This window comes from Vipera ursinii (assembly GCF_947247035.1).
Source record: "Vipera ursinii genome assembly, chromosome: 7".
Classification (NCBI taxonomy): domain Eukaryota; kingdom Metazoa; phylum Chordata; class Lepidosauria; order Squamata; family Viperidae; genus Vipera; species Vipera ursinii.
This window is the reverse complement of record NC_139521.1, coordinates 17,783,743-17,806,221: the sequence shown is the minus strand read 5'-3', so window position 1 is coordinate 17,806,221 and position 22,479 is coordinate 17,783,743. Positions and strand designations below refer to the sequence as shown.

The window sequence follows — 22,479 nt, the reverse complement described above, 5'->3', positions numbered from 1 at the left end:
TGTATTCCTATATTAGAAATCAGTTGTCTGTGACAGATAAATATTCATTCATGATTTATATATATCTTGGCTCATAAAATAGTTTACCAAAGAAGGCTTTCACTTCTTTGTTCCAACATTTGCAAATATAAATCAATATAATAACTGAAAAATTCTGATTCTCATAAATTGGAGTTCCCAATTAGTATTTAATAATGAAATAAGCTACAAGCAAAAGCTTATCCTAGTTCAAGTTACAGAGGTTAAGATGGGTAGCCATCAATCAAATCCTTATAGATGAGGACCGTAATTGCTTCTACTTGTTATTTCCCTAACAAACTAGCAGTTGGAAGCAACAGTAGTTAGAAAAATAAAGGACTTATTAAAGTGTCAGCTTGCCAAGACAAGAAAAGTCTGCCTGAAAAAATGATTTATAAGTTGAAATCTCAAATACTGCCATCCAAGCTGACAGTTTGCTAATTGTATTATTATACTTTTCTTTGGCCCCATTTTTTTAATACTATACCTCATGATACTTTTTGGTGACTTTGGTAGGGACACATTGGCATTCACTGCAAGAATGTTGACAACAGGCGCAATTTCCACCGCAGCGTTTAACCAGCAGACAAAGTGGCCAAAAAATGGTGTCTGTTCGTTTCAATTCCTCTCGTACTGACACTGAGAAGTTGCGTGGAGTACAGCTATACATTCTTACTTCCTCCTTCAGCAGGTTCAAATCTACAACTGAACAACAAGCCAATATGTATTGTATTTTGCTCATTAAATTCTTTCAGAAAAACAATGTAGAAACAAGAGCTATGCAAATATTTTTAAGAGACACCTACCATGCCAATAGGTTTTTCTATGGTTTAGTGAACTTGTGAGTTTCAAGATATAACTTATACAGTTGAAATATTTTTCTGAGTTAGGAACCTATCAATAAAATTAATATGTCTATGGCTGACAGTAAGTATCGATTTACCTTCTGATGTTTATGTAGATAGGTATTTATATTGGAGAGATGGAACTTCAAGATTACTGATGGCCAGTCAAGAATGAATGTTCCTTTCTCTTTTCCTTTTCCTTTTTTTAGATGACCTAATCTGATGCCCCCCAGATATGGTGGACTTTGGTTTCAATAACTTAAGCCCATAAGAAGAAAATACACAAATTTGTAGATTTTAACTGCAGTATATATCATGTTTCGAAATACATTTTAAAAAGTGGGGTTCTAGAAAAAAAGTTTGCCCCTGGATCAGTAGAATGTATTTTTTTTTCCTGTAGGTAAAGGACAAGCTAACAGACATCTTAGTTTTAATCTCATGATTCTATGTGGTTTTGGTCATATTGTGGCCTATTTTAATTTTACTTCTTAAATTAGTTTTTTTAGGAATATAAATTTATTAAAAGACAAGAACCTCAAAATCTAACTCTATTATTGATTCTATATTAAAATATCTGGATTAGCCAACTGGATTTTATGCTTCATCAAAATGTATTATACTGCAATATATAATTGCAGCACTTTACTTCATATGGGATTGACCAGCAGTTTCACAAAGTGCTTGAACAAGTCTCTGAGGTGAAGAAGTGGGGAAAAAAAATCATTTATCCTTCTTATCTTTCTGATATGTGTCTTTTAAGAATTTGCAGGGCATAATGCTAGCTTTGTGTATTAGTAAATGTTTATATTCCTGTAAGGGACGCGGTGGCTCAGTGGGTTAGGACGCTGAACTTGTCAATCGGAAGGTCGGCAGTTTGGCGGGTCGAATCCCGAGTGCCGCATAACAGAGTGAGCGCCTGTTACTCGTCCCAGCTTCTGCCCACCTAGCAGTTCGAAAGCACGTAAAAATGCAAGTAGAAAAATAGGGACCACTACGGTGGGAAGGTAACAGCGTTCCGTGCTAGTCATGCCGGCCACATGACCACGGAGACGTCCTCGGACAAGCGCTGACTCTTCGGCTATGAAACGGAGATGAGCACCGGCCCCTAGAGTCGGAAACGACTATCACGCATGTGCGGGGGAACCTTTGCCTTTGCCTTTTGATATTCCTGTAAATATTTACTTGATCAGAAAAAAAGTTAATAGATCTATGAAAGAAACTGAACTGAAAACTCTATTATTCTGAAAAAAATTGAACTGGTTCTCATTCATTCACCAAGTTTAATATGCTAGTCAAATAATTTAAAAAGGGGAGGGGGGCTTGTTTGCAATGGCAATTAACTTTATGATTTAGAACTATTACCCGAAAACTAATTCCAACCCAAACAGAGTAATGTTCATATTAGGTAGATTAAAAAAATGTTTCTCACAAACTTTGAAGACTACAAACAAAACTCTTTACTAGAGTGAGGATAAATTTGCTGGACATGCACCAGCATTTCAAGTTTTGTAATTAAGTCAGAAGGGATTGGGGAGAAAGGGAAGTAATTAAAATTGCTATTGGACCAGAGTTGCTTTACTGAGGTGATGGGCAGCATATTAAATACATACATACATAGATACATACATACTTACATACATACTGCTTTGTATACCATGGATACTACTTACAATTAATTTTCATATAATTGAAGTATAACAAGTTGCTTTTTTACTGATACTCAATTTTTCTGCTTAAATGCATGCAGCTGATTTTGGATGAAACTTTCATATTAGTATAAATTCTGCTTTCATTTCAAGAATAAAGCTTTCATTTTATAATAAAAGGAAAGAACTGCTTCCCACACTAAGAGCGATAGTTAAAGTTGAAAATAGGCACTGATTAAATCCTGACAAATAGGAAAAATAAAAAGCATGGCTTATTAACTATGCAATATTAAGGACACTTGTATTTTCTTCTAAAATATATTTCAAGAAAGGACGCATTCATTTAATTTGGCCATTTCATTTTTAGATCTCATCAAACAGAGCCTTGGTGGAGCAGTGGGCTAATGCCTCCTTAAGTAACACCAGCTGCCTGCAATTAGTGCAGGTTCGCATCCCACCAGGTTCGAGGTTGACTCAGCCTTCCATCCTTCCGAGGTAGGTAAAATGAGGACCCAGATTGTTGGGGGCAATTAAGCTGACTTTGTAATAATGCTGCTTGGGGGTGTGTGTGAAAGCCCTAATAAGCAGGCATATACATAGAATGAAGGCTACTGCTAAGCTTGTAAGCCGCCCTGAGTCTTCGGAGAAGGGCGGGATATAAATGGGATTAAAAAAAACAACAACAAAAAAACTCCAGACAACCCAATTTGAAAACATGCAAAATATTAACTTGGTGTCTCAGAAAGTATATTATTACTTATTTCTCTATCATACAGTGCATCTACAACATTTCATAGAAAATGAAATAGCTACTTTTGATTTTTTTTTTATTTTGAATAAAAACACTAGTATATCTATTTTTTTAAAGTATGGAAATCTTTAATTTTAACAGTTGAAAAGTTGGATTTTTTTTACAGATATTATTATCAGCAAGATCCAGTTTGGTATAGTGGTGAAGGTTTCAGATAGGGAAAGTTTGAGTTCTAAGTCCTGCCCTGAGCACCAAGCCACCTAGGTGACCTTGGGCCCCTCACTTTCTCTTAGCCCTGGGGTGGAAGCACTGGCAAGCCACTTCTGAAAAATGTTGCCAAGAAAACTGCAACACTCTCCAAGAATCTGACACGACTGAATGGAAGAAAGGAAATGTAGGGTCATAACATTTATAAAAATGTAAAATATTTATAATGAATACACAACCATGTTAAGAACACACTCTTACCAAAATCTACTATTCAGTCTGTTTCATATTGCTTAAACAAGAATTGCTAAGAGGTTATACACCAAATAACTTTCAGTATTAAAACTGGCGTTAAAGTTGTACTTTCTTAGAAATCAATATTTTTAAGCCCCAGGAACTATGGCTTTCAATGTAATTTTTTAAAAGGTAGTAAACAATTAAAAAGAGCCCAAACCCTTCATTTCTGCAATAATTCTGCATGTCATCAGTGAATACCATGTCATCTCAATGGGGCACATTTTCTGCTTTAGGCTATATTACATTACAGACTTGGTAATGCAGTTTGAGGGTGGTCCTTTAATATGTCTGTCACAATTCTGTGATATGTTTATTCAATGGCAAATCTACTTTAGTGTCTTATTCAAATATTTTTAAAGATTAGTTCAATATTGTTTTCTTTTGGAAGTTGTTGATGGGAAAATCATTACTTTGTCATATTGGCCTTTTTAAATGGAATGCCCATGCTTCATTTGGCAAGAATGCAAAGTGTCTCCCCACATAAAAACATACATAATGACATTAACAGTCATATTCCATAAAAGTGATACTTTAATCAGAAAGACATCACATATGTATTTTAAAATAAATATGTTCAAGTACAGCAGTACTTCACTGAAGAAATTAAAAAACAAGATGCAACTAAAATATGACAGCTATATCTTTATTCTGTTTCAGACTAGTCAAACGTCTACAAGTGAGTTTAGAGAAATTTGTTTATTCATCATTCTAGGTAATACTTTAAGTTTATTGTGATTTTAAATTTCATTTAAATATATTTTCCCCCCCCCCACAGAACATTGTGTGTGTTTCCTGTTTCACTTACTGTAATTATCAAATACATTAAGGCAGTGTTTTTGAATTCACACCAAAAAGCAAGCCTCTGGAGCAAAGTGAGATCTACTTCTAAACAGACATTCACAGGTCTTCTTATAAGTATGCAGCAGTATTGCAGCATATAAAGGGAATTTTAAAGGCAACCAAAAGGAAACTATTTTATGGTGCACAATGCAGATAAGAGACATGTTTTAACATGAATCTGTCCCACTGATTCCACAATGTACCTTGTCTAATGTTTTGAATGACATGAATCCTGTGCTGAAAAAAATGGAAGACAAACAGGTAGAACAAATCTGCCCTGAAGGGTCATTGCAGCTGTGCCTCATGTTCCATCGCTTAGATTAGAAAGATTATTTTACTAGTCAGGGGAATAGTTTTGTTTTTAATTATGTTTAAGAGTATAAAGAAATAACTGCTGGGTTGGACTTAGAATCTCTCAGTCCATAGTAGCTTCTACTTAGCTTACACTCTATAGCTTTAGATGGATTAATTTCTGGGTAAGGGCCACAGGTTTGCAGTTCAAAACATGTATACTCCATGGATTTATGAAATCCTAAAACACATAAAGAAGTCAGTAGAGAAACAGGTTAGACAAGGAGTGTCAGGATAGAAATCTATTAACTGGCAGTTTGAACAAACAGGGACTTTGCACTGAAAAAATATTTCAGTCCTCTTTTCTACTGGCTAAAGCACTGTCATTAAAAGGTATGGGTAACCATGACAATCACTATCAATTACAGTGCTAGAGCACACAGAGCATATAGTCATCTTCCCCAATCCTTGAAATGAGGATAAACATATTTATCATATTTATATAGTTGCCCATGCCATGCCTATTATTGTGGCTGGACTACAATAAAAACAGACCAAAAGCAAACATTAAAATTATATAATAAAAACATCAATATTAATTTTTAAAAACTAGGAGAGAGCATCTTGAGATATACAGTGTGGGCATCTCAGCAATTCTCTGTTTTCCTGAGATCCCCAAGCCTGCCGACACTGAAACAAACTTAGTTATCCTCTGAGCTGGTAAATAAATTCATTAACATTTATTAGACATTTCTAGAGAGTCTTATTCTACATTCTGAAAGTAAATGTAAACAGCTTTAAATAATCATTTTACATACACATGCCATCAATTCATGGTTTCAGACATGTAAGATTTGGTTTTATCAAGGGCTTTGGATGTTCCAATAAAAGAAAGAAGAAAAAGCAAGAGAAAAATATTAGCAAAATTACCTCTTGATTTTCTGCCATGAATGTAGGCTTTCCCGAGACGGTGCCAACCTGGTTTGTATAGGTCTTCCAAATCTAACTGCCACCTGTCCGGCTCAAGGTACCTGATAAGTTCTTCTATGGTACTAAATGCAGCAACAGCATTGTTTAGCAACTCTAATGGTAAAGCTGATGGTGGTAACACTGTTGGACTGACTGATTCCATATGAAGCTACAATGATAAAAAAATAAATAATAATCTCTATATGGTGTAAGATACCTATCTGCAAAATATTATAAAAGCAAACATAAGAAAAATAAATTGCTGCACATTTATTTAGCATCCAGTAATAAAAATACTAGAAACTGGCTGTTCTGTACATCATCCAGAAATTAAAGACCTCGTACTCTCACCTCCAAAAGCAATTGAAACATCATCCTATTGTTGGATAAACTACTCCAGATTAAAGCTAAATGTTATACTTCTACAATGCATACAGTGTTGACCAACAGCTGACTGATGGGAAAGAAATTTATTAAATGGGGGTTAGAATGGAAAATCCTGCCTGTTAGGCCAGATACTGCAGCTTTAATTTTAGAAATGTATAAGACTATTTCAGAAAAATATCAGAAGAATTATAGAGAACTCTGTAGAGAACATTGTATTAGTCATGAGTGGACAAGAAAAGAAACTCCAGGTTTTGTGGCAGTTATCTAGGAAATACAGATTATCTACCATGATAGCAGAATTCCAAGCAACACTACAGGTTTGACCTATTCATATTTTCTACCAAACGTCACTTATAAACTGCAAAGAGCAAATCAAAATGTGAAAATCAAGGAGATAAATACTGATGTTATGCTGGGACACTCACTGGAAGGAAAAAAAAATCCCATATTTATGATGATAAAGAGAGGCAAAAACAGTGGCAGGAATCCAAAAGTTTGAAAGTAAAATAATAATAAATGTTCACATCTGGAAATGGAGAATGATACAGTTAAAGTAAGACCATTGCCGTTTTACCTCTCATGTCATATATTTACCAAAAATATTCAAATATTTGAATATCTCATTTATAAAAAAAATATAGAATGCTATATATATTTATTTTACTATGTAAAACACATTTAAGTATTAGATAGCTCCAAATAATTTATGTCAGTCATAATACTATGTGTGAATAGGATAGGAACTAACTCACATGTAAATATGCTAAGTTAACAACTCCTTGTAGTGAAGCCAAAAATGACAATTATTGTTGGATTAAGTGGAATTTCCTGTTTTGCTATTTATAAAATATTTTCCTGCATACATTTGAAGCTATCAAAATAGAGCTGGGTTCAATACACAACAAACCTTTTTTCCGCAGGAGCTTTGTGCTTTCACTAAAATCAATAAAATTTATACTCTGAAGGCCTAAATAGAACACAAATACTAAAATAAAGATTGCTATGAAATAAAGAAACATAGAATATGAAGAAAACACCTGTCATAAATTTACATAAAAAATCAATATTTCATTAATTAGTTTTCAATAACCATACCCACCCCTTCATGGATTACTGCCTTGTCGTGGTGAAGCGGCTTGCGTAATTCAATGAAAGATGAAAAGGTCATAGCAGAGAGTTCTGACAAAACATGATCCACTGGAGAAGGAAATGGCAACCCACTCCAGTATCATTGTCATGAAAATCCTATGGACAGTACCAAAAGGCAAAACGATATGATGCTGGAAGATGAGCCCCTCAGGTCGGAAGGCATCCAATATGCTACTGGGGAAGAGCAGAGGGCTAGTACTAGTAGCACCAGAAAGAATGAAGCGACTGGGCCAAAGCCAAAAGGACGCTCAGCTGTGGATGTGTCTGGTGGTGAAAGGAAAGTCTGATGCTGTAAAGATTTTTTCTCCATAGGAACCTGGAATGTAAGATCCATGAATCAAGGAAAGCTGGACGTGGTCAAACAAGAGATGACAAGACTGAACATCGACATCTTAGGAATCAGAGAACTAAAATGGACAGGAATGGGTGAATTTAACTCAGATGACCATCAGGTATACTACTGTGGACAAGAATCCCTCAGAAGAAATGGAGTAGCCTTCATAGTCAATAAAAGAGTAGGTAAAGCAATACTGGGATACAATCCTCAAAATGACAGAATGATCTCAGTTCAAATCCAAGGCAAACCATTCAATATCACAATAGTCCAAGTCTATGCCCCAACCACCAGTGCTGAAGAGGATGAAATTGACTGGTTCTATGAAGCCCTACAGCACCTTATAGAACTAACACCAAAAAATGATGTCCTTATTATCATGGGGGATTGGAATGCTAAAGTAGGAAGCCAAAAGATAACCGGAATAACAGCCAAGTTTGGCCTTGGAGTACAAAATGAAGCAGGGCACAGGCTGATAGAATTTTGTCAAGAGAATACGATAATCATAGCAAACACTCTTTTCCAACAACCCAAGAGACGGCTCTATACATGGACATCACCAGACGGTCAACACAGAAATCAGATTGACTATGTGCTCTGCAGCCGAAGGTGGAGAAGCTCTATACAGTCAGTAAAAAGAAGACCATGAGCTGACTGTGGCTCAGACCATGAGCTTCTCGTTGCAAAGTTTAGGCTTAAATGAAGAAAGAAGGGAAAAGCACTAGGCCACTCAGGTATGAATTAAATCATATCCCTGTTGAATATACAGTAGAGGTGACAAATAGATTTAAGGAATTAGATCTGATAGACAGAGTGCCTGAAGAACTATGGATAGAGGTTTGCTACATTGTACAAGAAGTAGCAACTAAAACCATCCCAAAGAAAAAGAAATGCAAGAGAGCAAAATGGCTGTCTGAGGAAGCTTTGCAAATAGCTGAGGAAAGGAGGGAAGCGAAAGGCAAGGGAGAAAAAGAAAGATATGCTCAATTGAATGCAGAATTCCAGAGAATAGCTAGAAGAGATAAGAATGCCTTCTTAAATGAACAGTGCAAAGAAATAAAAGAAAACAATAGAATAGGGAGGACCAGAGATCTCTTCAAGAAAATTGGAGAGATGAAGGGAACGTATCATGCAAAAATGGGCATGATAAAAGACCAAAATGGCAGGGACCTAACAGAGGCAGAAGAGATTAAGAAGAGGTGGCAAAATTACACAGAAGAACTATACAAGAACGAGCTTAACGTTACTGATAACTACGATGAGGTAGTCACTGACCTTGAGCCAGACATCCTAGAATGTGAAGTGAAGTGGGCCTTAGAAAAGCTGAGCAACAACAAAGCTAGTGGAGGTGACAGTATTCCAGCTGAGCTATTCAAATTCTTAAAAGATGATGCAGTAAAAGTGCTACACTCAATTTGCCAGCAAATTTGGAAAATTCAACAGCGGCCACAGGATTGGAAAAGATCAGTTAACATTCCAATTCCAAAGAAAGGCAGTGCCAAAGAATGTTCAAACTATCGCACCATTGCACTCATTTTACATGCTAGTAAAGTTATGCTTAAAATCGTACAAGCTAGACTCCAGCAGTATGTGGATCGAGAACTATCAGAAGTACAGGCAGGATTTTGAAGAGGCAAAATTTTGAAGAGATCAAATTGCCAACATATGCTGGATCATGGAGAAAGCTAGAGAATTCCAGAAAAACATCTACTTCTGCTTCATTGACTATGCTAAAGCCTTTGATTGTGTGGATCATAACAAATTGTGGCAAGTTCTTAAAGAGATGGAAGTACCAGACCATCTTATTTGTCTCTTGAGAAACCTATATGTGGGCCAAGAAGCAACAGTGAGAACTGGACACGGAACCACTGATTGGTTCAAAATTGGGAAAGGAGTGCGGCAAGGCTGTGTACTGTCGCCCTGCCTATTTAACCTATATGCAGAGCACATCATGACAAAAGCAGGGCTAGATGAATCAAAAGTTGGAATTAAGATTGCCGGAAGAAATATCAACAACCTAAGATACGCAGATGATACCACTCTAATGGCAGAAAGTGAAGAAGAACTAAAGAGCCTCTTGTTGCGGGTGAAGAAGGAGAGTGCAAAACTTGGGTTGAAACTTAACATTAAGAAAACCAAGATCATGGCATCTGGCCCTCTCAATTCCTGGCAAATAGATGGGGAAGAAATGGAGGTAGTGACTGATTTTATTTTCCTGGGCTCCAAGGTCACTGAAGATGGGGACTGTAGCCAAGAAATTAAAAGACGCTTGCTCCTGGGGAGGAAAGCCATGGCAAATCTAGACAGCACACTAAAAAGCAGAGATATCACCCTGTCAACAAAAGTGCGTGTAGTCAAGGCTATGGTCTTCCCAGTTGCAATGTATGTTAGTGAAATTTGGAGCATAAAAAAGGCTGAGCGCCAAACAATTGTGGCCTTTGAACTCTGGTGCTGGAGAAGACTCCTGCAAGTCCCTTGGACTGCAAGGTGATCAAACCGGTTGGTCCTAGAGGAGATCAACCCTGACTGCTCTTTAGAAGGCCAGATCCTGAAGCTAAAACTCAAATACTTTGGCCACCTAATGAGAAGGAAGGACTCACTGGAGAAGAGCCTAATGCTGGGAAAGATTGAGGGCAGTAGAAGAAGGGGACGACAGAGAATGAGGTTGATGGATGGAGTCACTGAAGTAGTAGGCTTAAATGGACTCCAGAAGATGGTAGAGGACAGGAAGGCCTGGAGGAACTTTGTCCATAGGGTTGTGATGGGTCAGACACGACTTCGCAGTTAACAAGAACAACAACAACAAACCATACCCATGCCTCACAAAAAGTTCTTTACAATAATCTTATCAATACCACTGAATACATGGTTCCCAATCTATACATTATTATTTGTATTATATTTCAATAGGAACTTGTCCAATCTTGAAAGCTAAGCAAAGTTAGCTTTAATTAGCATTCATTCATGTATTTGTTTTTCACATTTTTGTGAAATTTTTGAATTGCCCATCTCCCAGTGTGTCTGTGCGTGTGTGCTACTTGGAATCTCCAGGGCTAGGCTGAAAAAAGTCACAGAAACATCACCGAAGAAGGCTATGGCAGACAACTGCTATAACATTTCCAAATGCAAGCAAGAGTTGAGTTCAAGTGAAGACATTTAATCTTGTCAAATAACTATCTTTGATTTCTAAAGCAACTTAGTGTTTACTTTATAATGTTTTGTTTTTCCAGAAGTCTTTGGGACTTGCTCCAGAGTCAAAGGCACCTATTTGTATTTGTGTTTCTGTGTGAGTGAATGTATGTATGTGAATACAGACACATTCTTACACAAACAAATACAATAACTTAGGTATAGCTCCGCTGTTACTGGCTTCAGACTCTATTAGATACGTGGTTACACCTGCCAGGTATCTTAGTCAGTTAGAGTCAGTAAACCACCGGATAGCATTCTCGCTTGCATGGTGCCACGCATTTCCATCGGCCGTCCTGTACGGCAAGTACAAAAAGACTGAAAGACTCTGCTCCTGTGGCTCAGGAGAGGTGGAGACTATTGGACACACACTCCTTCAATGTTTCTTCTACCAAGCCATTCGGAAAAACCATATCCTCCCCATAATTGATAGCTATCCTGGTCGTTCGGAAAGTATTTATCTCCAATGGCTGCTTAAGGATGAGCAGGCAGAGATCACGGCACAGGTGGCCAGATTCTGTGCAGCAGCATTGGGGATTCGCCAGAAACATAAATAATCATTTTAGATCTTTTTAATAATCTTTTATAATTGATTTTCTTACGTTTTATCCATTTAGACTATACTCATTGTATTTTTATTGTCAGGTCAGTATGATTCAGTCTTTTGAAAATAGCTTGTTTTTGATACTTTATACTGCCTGTAAAACTAGGCAGAACCTTGGTCACCCATTGATTACATCATTGATTGTGATGTATTGCTAAGTCCTCTTGTGACGGTTCTGTATAGTTTTCTTTTATTTGGATGTTTGATTTATGTGTGGCCTTTGGCTGTAATAATAAAATTGATGATGAAACACATACAATGTATATATTATTGGATATCACTTGTTATATTTTCATTATTGCAACTTTAAAATGTATTTTTATTCTTACTATTTTCAAATTTGTCTGAAATGGTACAGGACAGGTTCTCCTGCTTGAGCAGGGGGCTGGACTAGAAGACCTCCAAGGTCCCTTCCAGCTCTATTCTATTCTATTCTATTCTATTCTATTCTATTCTATTCTATTCTATTCTATTCTATTCTATTCTAAATTTTTAAATTGCTAAGGATGAGGATTGAGGTAGTAGATAAATTGCATGCATGCATATATGCAAGAATAATTAATAAATAAATAAAAGAAACAATTCAGAAACATTCATATTGCAGGGGCTTCAGTGAAGGAATAAATATTGATTGTAAGCAAAAGTCAATTGAACTGTAGGACTGAATTCATAAAGACATGTCTAGGGTATTTTGCTTTTAGGCCTTTTATGGTCAAAATATATTTCAACAATAGAAATGGCTAATATTAAGTATGTAAAGTATTGTAATTAAATATTGATTATTCTTATTTAGATCATTGATCTTACAGTATGATTCCGAATAAGTCTAAAGCTTTTATTTCCAGTCTGATTTCAATTCAGTATTGTTTGATCTTTAAAACTAAAATTAGACTGAACTTTACTTTTTTAAGGAAACCAATATTATTCTGTAGGAAATGAAATTGACTGTTTTAATAACTCATAATTAAGATTGTTTGTTTGATCCTGATGCCAAGCTGCAATTAACTGAATAAGAAACAAATACTTCAGATATCTGTATATTTCTCTCTCTATACACACACACACACACACACAAACACACATATATATATACACATACAGTATATATATATATGTGTATGTGTGTTAAATGTTTGTTAAGTATTTAGAATGCACTTGCTTAAGTCCCAAACATGGGACAAATCTTATTTCCTGTTTCAGCCTAACCCAAGGCCATCTACAGGCAGTAGCCACAGCAGTGGCAGCTCATATTTGTGTAATTTTTTTTTTTGGCTTGCTAACAAAGAATAAAGGGAGACCGTCTTAAGCAGTTGTTTTAACCCCTAGGCCACAGGCTCTCTCACAGGGAGATAAGTGTTAAATGTTTGTTAAGTATTTAGAATGCACTCAGCTGTGTGAGCCTGAAAGCTTGGATGAAGATGATTCACAGCTGGCTTTGTTTAAGGATGCTCGAAGCAGGAGGCAGACAAGCAGGAGTGAACAATGGAGGGCAATGAGGCACCTCGGGAGGAGGCAAAGAGAAGCCACGCCTTGAAACTGTGTTTAAAAGGGGAATGTGTGGGAGGTGCTGGTTGCTGAAGGCAACTGTTTGAACAGCTTCTGATTTAGTCGTGGATAGTATTTGTTTTGCTCTGTTTTGGATCTGTTTTGTTTTATTTGTGTAAATAAATTTGGTTGGCTTACTTTCAGCCTATTGACTTTTGAAAAGGGGTTGTCCCTGACATTTCTGCAGGGCCGGTAGTAGGCTGGAACAGAACACGTGGTGGCTCAGTGGGTTAGGACGCTGAGCTTGTCGATCAGAAGGTTGGCAGTTTGGCAGGTCGAATCCCGAGTGCCGCGTAACAGAGTGAGCACCTGTTACTCATCCCAGCTTCTGCCAACCTAGCAGTTCGAAAGCACGTAAAAATGCAAGTAGAAAAATAGGGACCACTATGGTGGGAAGGTAACAGTGTTCCAAGCGCCTTTGGCGTCTAGTCATGCCGGCCACATGACCACGGAGATGTCCTCGGACAAGCGCTGGCTCTTCGGCTTTGAAACGGAGATATATATAACAAAACACATAGTTAAGATCTATGCATGTAGTATTAAACCAGTTGAATATTATAGTAAATTACAATTAGCCAACTTTGTGTACTTTATTAAAAAAAACTCATGGTTTTTAATTTCTTGCTGTTAATATTTGATATATTACTAATTGCAATATTAACTTCTAGTAAGTATGTAGCCATTAGTTCTTTTCTTGCCACATTAGTTCCTTTCTTGATTTTTAAAGTATATCATTCATGGGTTTTTCACTAATCTTGGCACATACTTTTAACTGCCAATGCAAATTTACTTTTTATGTCTTCACACTCTCTCCACTCCCTTTTTTCTGCATTTCAACTTTTTCCATTTTTGTTTTTATTTGTATTTTATCTTATAATAAACTTTAATAAAGTATCAAAAAGAGAGAAAAATGCATGAAACATATCCTTTTTCAAGGATTTGACACGGAACATTTAAAACTTAAGAACAGACTTTTCAACATGCCTATTCTTATAGATTACACATGAGTGAGTCTAGTAAGAAAGAAATGGTCAACCATAATTAAAGGATGCCTAGTTGGCACTTTTAAAATAACTCATATGAATGTTCTAAAGGTGCTTTTTCAAGAAGCAACTGGATTTCCTTGTTTTTTTCTTTGAAGATGTATTGCTTCTCATCCAAGAATATTCTTCAGCTCTGACTGAAGTGGGGTATGGAAGTGAGACATGTGCAGATCTGTACACTGGGGAAACAAAACAACTACTTCATAAACACATGGCACAACATAGGAGAACAAACCCAGCAGGACAAGATTCAGCAGGACAAGACAAATGTGACTCTTTTGAATACAGCAAAGTCCATATTTTGCACAGAGAGGACCACAGGTTTGAAAGAGGGGTCAAGGAGGACATCTATGTCAGAATTAAATGGCCCCCTTTTAACAGAAAGGGAGGGATCATCTATCTCCAGTCTAAAACACAGTTCCAAGAAGGCTCCACACCCATTTGCACAACTCAGGTGACCCTGAGGACACAGATAAACCTCCAAGTGGCCTCAACAACTCTCTAAAAGAATATAAATGACCAGCTGTCTTCAAGGAATATAAATCCTTTCATTCCCCACCATCCAATCAGAGCTGAATAAGCTTCTTGGATGAGAACTTCAAAGAAAAAACAGTTGCCTCTTGAAAAAGCACCTTTGGGACAACCATGACCTGGGTGAGAATCTCCATAGACAGTTATTCATATAAATCAAAATATGGGAAATCTTATCAAAATTAAGTGAAACTAAGTGGTTGACCACAATGTGCTGGAATTTAAGAACATGTTTGTTTTCTCAGATTTCTTACAGCAGCCTACTGTGTATTTTGGTCATTCCCACCATAGTATGGCATTACCACATATCACAGGAAGGATGCAGTGGTCCTGAAAAAAATGTGCATTGAAATATAAAATGAGAAAAGATTAATTTGACATATATAAATCTAAAAAAGATACTGTGTCTATGATACAGCTAATATTTTTGAAGCGCAGGAAACTATTCAAGAGAATAAACAACAAAAAGAAAATAAAAGTAAATGATATTTTGCATTGTCATATTCTAATTATACTATTTTAAAACATTCCTTTGCATATAAAGAGTAAATTCCAAATTTATTTGCAATGAATTGCATAATTAATTGCATTTTGTCTTGAAACTATTTCTTAGCTTAGTTTCTGGCTGGACACAAATCAAACGTATCAGTATGCTAGCTTCCTTGTTTTTTTACAATAGGTAGCATAATATATTTGGATTACATTTTCCAATGTGATACTCAATTGCTATGGTTAAGAGAATAGGTATTGTACCGCTTCCAAGTTCCAAAGTTGCAAGGCTGAAGCATTAGTGTAACAGCTGGCATTCAATATTACATTGCTACTGTTTCCATTCATATTTTATATATTTATCAACCTGTAATAGCAAATAGCATTTTGAAAAACTTTCTGAATGAAATGCAGATTATATTCAGAAAAACAAGAAGCAACCAATATTTTGCTTATTATTTCTCTATCACTAGTAACTTTGTAATCTGATTCTGTTTTAAATAAAGTGACAGCAGTGTGCATTCAATGTTGGCTGATTTTTCTTCTGGTCTTGATTGTTCTGCACAGAACTGACATACGCCAATTGTGTTTGTTGTGGGTGCTGTTGTTTCTTGGAACCAGAGAGAGAATTCTTTGAACATTTTGACAGATCTAATTGTTTGAGGTGTTTGGGTAGGTCTTACATGGGGGAGGAGGTGGGAAAGAGGGAGGGAGAGAAAGTCTAAATAAAAATGTGATTAAGTAAAAAATGAAAGGCACTCAAGCCACTGCAGGAGGCACACCAGAATTCATAAACTGGTATACAAGGAAAGCATATGAAGAATCAGCCATTCATTATGCAAAATCAAAAGATGCAAAGAAGAAAAAAGGGGGGAGGAACGAAGGCCTATACTTTTCTACTATTCAGCTATTTCTCAAACCCACAGAACAGTTAAGTTTTAAAAGGATATGGTAACTGCTAATAAAGCTGAAAGGAAATACATGAAGTACTTTTGCTTAAAAGATTAATTTGAATGTCACTGTGATTGCTTTCCTATGCATGAGAAGAAAAAATGATTTAGGGACCTTGAGCAATAAGGTTATAATTCATGATTATTTTATTTGCGACATTACTATTGGGGAGGAAGCAACATTTTGATGAGAAATAAAAACTGAAATTTCTAAGTAGAAGTGTGGTATTTAATTCAAAATGCCTTTTTAGAAATGTACTGTTCTAATGATTTGCTACAATTGTGTTGCAGTTGTATCTCTTACCATGACTATTTTGAAAAAACTTGTAAATAAAATAATGTATGTAATATTGGTGAATATCAATCAGAATGGAGCCAGAAGGGACCTTGGAGTTCTCTTTGAGTAAGGTTTGTCAGGCAGTTACAAATCCATCTGGTGGCAATGCTATCTAACCCACATTTTTCAAGTTTGCCAAGAGGTAGGTTGTGGTCTACTTTCTTGAAGCCTTGTTGAAGTCAAAGTATACCATGTCCATAGCATTTCTCTGGTCTAGTAATTTAGCCACTTTGTCAAAGAATGAAATAAGATTGGTTTTGCATGATCTGTTTTTAACAAAACCGTGCTGACTACTACTTATATCTTTGTTTCTAGATGTTCATAGATCTGTTTTTTAATTATTTTTTCCCAGGATCTTTCCAGATATTGATGTTACGCTGATTGGTCTATAGTTTCCTGGATCCGTTTCCACCCCCCTTTATTTTTTGAAGATGGGAGTCACATAAGTTCTTTTCCAATCCTCTGGTAGTTCCCTAGCGCTCCAGGATTTTTGAGAGATATGGTGCAATGGTTCTGATAACATCTGCCTGTTCCTTCAGAACTCTGTGATGTAATCCTTCAGCTCCTGGTGATATATTAATCAAGGTTACACAGGTATACTCTTACTATTTTCTTGCTTAGTTTTTATTTCTAGTCTGTTTTTTACAGTTATAATTTTGGTAGGTTGGGCTATAGTTCCTTTTTGTGTGAAGACTGAGGCAAAGATTGAGTTCAGCAGCTCTTCTTTCTCTTCACTGCCTGTTACTTCCCTGCCATCTTCTCTCTTAAGTGGGCCTATTTTCCTTGACCTTTTTCTTATTATTTGTATGTTGAAAGAAACTTTCATTATCTTTGACTTTTGTTGCAAGTCTTTGTTCATTCTGAGCCACTTTCTACAGGGGGAAGATTGAGAGCATCCTGTCACACAGCATCACAGTCTGGTTTGGAAGCATCACTGCTTCAGACAGGAAGGCGGTGCAGAGAGTGGTAAGGATGGCCGAAAAGATCATTGGCAGTTCCCTCCTTCCCATCCAGGACATAGCACAGAAGCATTGTTTGAACAGGGTCCGTAAGATTATCTGGGACGCTACTCATCCTCTTCACAACCTGTTTTCCTTGTTACCTTCTGAGATAAGGCTTCGTGGTATCTGTAGCAGAACATCCAGATTCAACCATAGTTTCATTCCATACAGCATTAACCTTGTGAACTCTCAAGCTTCCTCCTTCCATTATACATTCAAGATGGACAGTATTTAATATTTTATTGTTATGTATATGTAGGGGTGTGGGTCTGTACATATGTTGTATGTAGTATGTTTGGGGTGTGGGTCATGTATGTGTTTCACTTTGAGAGCGGGCAACTAAATTTCATTGGGCCATTGTGCCCACAGTAAAAAATGACAATAAAGATTATCTTATCTTTGCTTTCCTGACTTCATCTTTGCAGATTCGGGCTATCTCCTGATACTCTGCCTTAGTTATGTATCCCTCTTTCCACTTTTTATACCTGTCCATTTTGTCTTTCAATTTATCAGAGAGATCTTTGTGCAACCATACTGGTTTCTTCTAGATCCCCGAAAAGATTTTAAAAGGCTCCAATGAAATACTGGGTGAACTCGCCTGAGGCTTCTTAGAAACTTCAGCTCCATCTGGATGATGTAGAAAGGCCCTATGTATTTGGACTTAACTTTTTACAAGGTTGCCTCAAGTTTAGGTACTTGGTGGATAAATACACCTTATCCCCACTCTAAACTCTTGCTGGGGGGGGCTCTCTTCCAATCTGCTTGCCTTTTTTGACTTTCCCTCATCTTATTCACTGCCTCACACATAGTGGGCCACATGGCTTTCAACATATCCATCCAATCAGCTAATGACCCTAACGATGGGGCTTCCTTTGGGAGCTCTGGCATGGGCACAAATTCAGTCTCCGTGGCCACGTTGAAAGGGGTAAAACTTGTGCTGCTGTGCATTTTTATATACGAAAGGCAGGAGCTTGGCCTAGTTAATCTTCTGATAATTCACATAACGGAGATATTGCTGTAATGATTAGTACATTCAGCAGCCCCATTGGTACTTGGATGCTAAGCGGAGCTAAGTCCCTGGGAGGAGCCTAGCATTTTCAATAATTCCAGCCATAACTTTGCAGTGAATTGCACCCCGTCTGAGATAATGTGCTTTGGGACCCCCTGTAGTCGGTAGAGAGGTTGAACAAACATTTTGGCTAGGTCCAAGCTGAAGGAATCTTCAGACATGCTACATGATAGTCCAGCAGTCTCAGGCAACTCCACGACAAAGTCCATGGATATCTCTTCCCATGGTTTAGCTGGCTTGGCTACCGACTGTAGTAAGCCTGGAGGCTTCCCAGGTAAGTGCTTCATGGAGGCATACAAGGGACAACTGGCCACATAGTCTTCTATTCCTTTTTCATTTTTGGCCACCAAAACTGTCTCTTAACCAAATGAAGGACCTTCTTGAATCCAAAATGCCCTGCGGGTTTTGCATCATGGCTCTTCTGCAGGACCAAAGTTCTCTGGCTGGCTGGGAAGCACAATTTTTCCCCCTTTAATGCCAAGCCCTCCTTTGACATCAGGTCATCTTTATGTTTCTGGAACCATTCATATGACCCCAAGGCATCTTTTAACAATTGTGTCAATGAATCTCTCACTGGTTGTAGAGAAGCTGTTCTCTGCTGCCTTGTAAGCTGTGAGCTGCCTGGATGGAATGATGGAATTAACTACTTCCTCTTGGGCACTTCTGTATTGAGGCATGCGAGAAAGGGCATTGGCTAGGAAGTTCTCCCCCCACACAGGTAATGGGTGAAATACTGAGCCCACTGGACCTGCTTAGGGGATAGCTTAATGCCTCCAGGTTCTTGTGATCTGTCTACACCGCGAAGGGAATCTTACTACTCTTCAAAAAGTGTCTCCAGGTCAGAAGAGACCATTGGACAGCATAAGCCTCCTTCTTCCAGATGGCCTCTCAGTATCAAATATCTTGTGAGACATGTAGCCACAGGGTTGCAGCTCCCCCATTTTGTTCTTCTGGAGTAAAACCGCCCCCAATGCCATATCGTTGGCATCTGCCTGGATCACAAAAGGCTCATCTGGGTTTGAATGCTTCAAGACTGGCTCTGCAGCAAAGAGCCGCTTTAGCTTCTCAAAAGCCACTTGGCATTTGATGGACCAGTTTAGTGGCCAACTCAGTGATGGGCAGGGCTATCTGGGCAAATGTGGGGATGAACTGTCAGTAAAAGTTCACAAATCCCAGGAAATTCTGTAACTGCCTCCTGGTTTGAGGAGCCTCCCTCACCTTACCTAGATCCATTTTCACTCCAGGTAGTCGCATTTAGATAACTTCACATGCTCTTCCATAGTCTCAGTATAAATTAGAACAGGGCTTTTCAACCTTTTCACAGATTGTACCACTTTTAGGACATGACAATATTTGAGTACCACCAGTGCTTAACAAAGTGTCAAAAACTTGATGACTAAAAAAGAGGGGAGGATTTTGGGTTTTACTGATTAGATTCATTTGTTGTTATAGAAATGGGTTAGTTTATAATATTATGGAAAAGTAAAAAGTTGAGGTTCAATGTTAATGCTTCCTTCTACTGCAACAGAGGAAGTCTGTTCTTTTTCCCTACTCCCCCTCACTTTTCCCCCCTTTTTCCTCCCCACTGTGTTCTAATATTTGCTTTTGTATTTTTATATTTTATTCTATAATCTAATAAACTATTACAAACTGTAGGAGAAAAAGGAAAAAAGTACCAGTTTTAATTTCTTTGGTGGCTGTTCCTTTGCTGAATCATTTTCCTTTGCACTGACAAATGTATGATGAATTTATCCATGTTTATTAATATGCACCACTACCAGCTAGTTCAGGAATCTTCAAACTTGGCACTTTTAAGACTTGTGGACTTCAACTCCCAGAATTCCTCAGCCCTCATGGCTGGTTGAGGAATTCTGGGAGTTGAAGGCCACAGGTCTTAAAGTTTCTAAGTTTGTAGATTCCTGAGCCATCTGGTTGGCCCTTCTGAGCTCTTCCACAGTGTAGTAAGAATCCACCCCCCAATCCCTCCCCTGTACCCTTAAAGACACAGTAATCAAGTGCAAATGCTGATGTGGCCTTCAATGAAATGTAGTTTGACACCCCTGCTCTAGCGTTAGCAGTGTATGCTAATGCCTTGGGAAGGAAGGATAGGGCTACTAAGGAAAGGAAAGCCAAGAATTTTGCTAGCACCTCAGGGAAAGACGTCTGCTTCTGGAATTCTGAAATGTGGTCCCGCAATACAGCGACCTGTCCTCCTTCCTCTTGAGCCCTGGAGATCTTGGAAAGATAAGTGAGCAATTGGGGGTGAAGATGGGTAAGGAGGAGACCCAAACAGCTGTTGAGACCCCAAGTGGTGGGAACCAGAACATGGCATATCTTGGCAACCCACTTCTTAGGCACTCCATATTCCACCTAATGACCTACATATTCCTTTAACAAATTCATTGGAGAGAGCAGGGATGGGGGCTTGTTCACTTAATGTAATTCATTTAACATCCTCCTGATTTTGACCGTAATGGGTAGGCTCCATTACAATCATAACTTGAAGACTATCTGTATCAAACTTTTAAACATAATGTACATATATAACAATTACAAATAAGTCTTTAAAATGTGTTGTGAGAAATATGTTGTATGTTAACTATAATAAAATTAAAATCAACTATTGTATTTCTCTGAAAGGAACATACCGTAACCCCAAATTTAAGACAATCCTAATACAAAAAGATGATATCAGTTCAGGAAAAACTAGTTTCTCTGCATTGTCAACCATGGTTTTCAACTCCTATTCAAAATAATTAAATAGTTATCAAGAAGAAAGTGAAATGGTATCACCCTACTCTTATTTTACACTTGTTATTTTTAATTAATCCACAACTATATTACAATATAAGAAATTTATCTGATTAAGCTCGACTACTGGTTGAGATCAAAACTAACAGATATAAGTGTGCACCAAGATTTACATACTGACACAAACATTTGATAAGTCATTATTTATAGTGACACCAGACGTACCTACATACATATACTGTACATACACTCACATAAACATAATGTATTTATATGTGTGGATGAATGCATTTGTGTTTGTGTTGTATGCTGTATTGCTTTCATTTTTTAATATAATATATTCAGATTACAGAAAAAGACAAAGATGTCTTAAAAGATGTAGACGGCACATAGCATAAATGATCTTTGGAAAATAAATCTGAAGCACTGCCACAATGCCACTAAATATATCTGAGACAAATATGATTCTTTTTCAAGAGTCATCATTCCACTACTGAATAGTTTATTTCAAGAAGTTATTAAGTATTCAGTTCAAACACAAAATGAACAATATTCTCAACAGAGCAACAGTTATTCTACAGTATGTGAAGCTTTATCAGATTTCTTCTTTGAGAATATCTTCCCTACCTGCAAAACATGCGCAAAATGAAACTAGTAATATAGTTATGCTACTGATTAGGCCAATGAAATATTTTGTTAATACATTATAAGAAGGTTAAACAAGTATATACCTTCTTATACTGACTTACAGTGGACATTCACAACTAAGTCCATTTTACAATATCACTTACCCTTTATAACAATGATTATTCCCAATCATATCCAAAAGAAAAATGTATAAAAATCCATGGTTAAAGTAATAATAATAATAATGATGATACACACTCAATTATCAGTACTTTAAATCTCAAGTTAAAATTAATTGTAACTCAAATAGGAAGTCTGACTATAGGAACCTAACATTCATTGATGTAATACTGTTAGTAACTAAAGATAGTTTGTCAGGGATTTAATAGAAGCTGCCTGGAATTAAAAGAAAGCAGCCAATACACTTAGGTAAAGGTTCCCCCACACATGTGTGCTAGTCGTTTCCGACTCTAGGGGCCGGTGCTCTTCTCTGTTTCAAAGCCGAAGAGCCAGCGCTTGTCTGAGGACGTCTCCATGGTCACGTGGCCGGCATGACTAGACGCCAAAGGCGCACGGAATGCTGTTACCTTCCCACCATAGTGGTCCCTA

The 22,479-nt window shown here is 37.3% G+C and overlaps 1 protein-coding gene across 1 annotated transcript in view; it reads right to left on the bottom strand.

Moving 5' to 3' along the window:
- Positions 1-22,479, bottom strand: part of PDGFC (platelet derived growth factor C) — a 127,206-nt gene that overhangs the window by 1,708 nt on the left and 103,019 nt on the right. Inside the window, exons 4-5 of the mRNA XM_083366935.1 lie at positions 5,826-6,033; positions 506-723 (exon numbers count right to left, since the gene is read on the bottom strand). Coding sequence (XP_083223061.1) covers positions 506-723; positions 5,826-6,033 — 426 coding nt within the window. The remainder of the gene's footprint in view (positions 1-505; positions 724-5,825; positions 6,034-22,479) is intronic.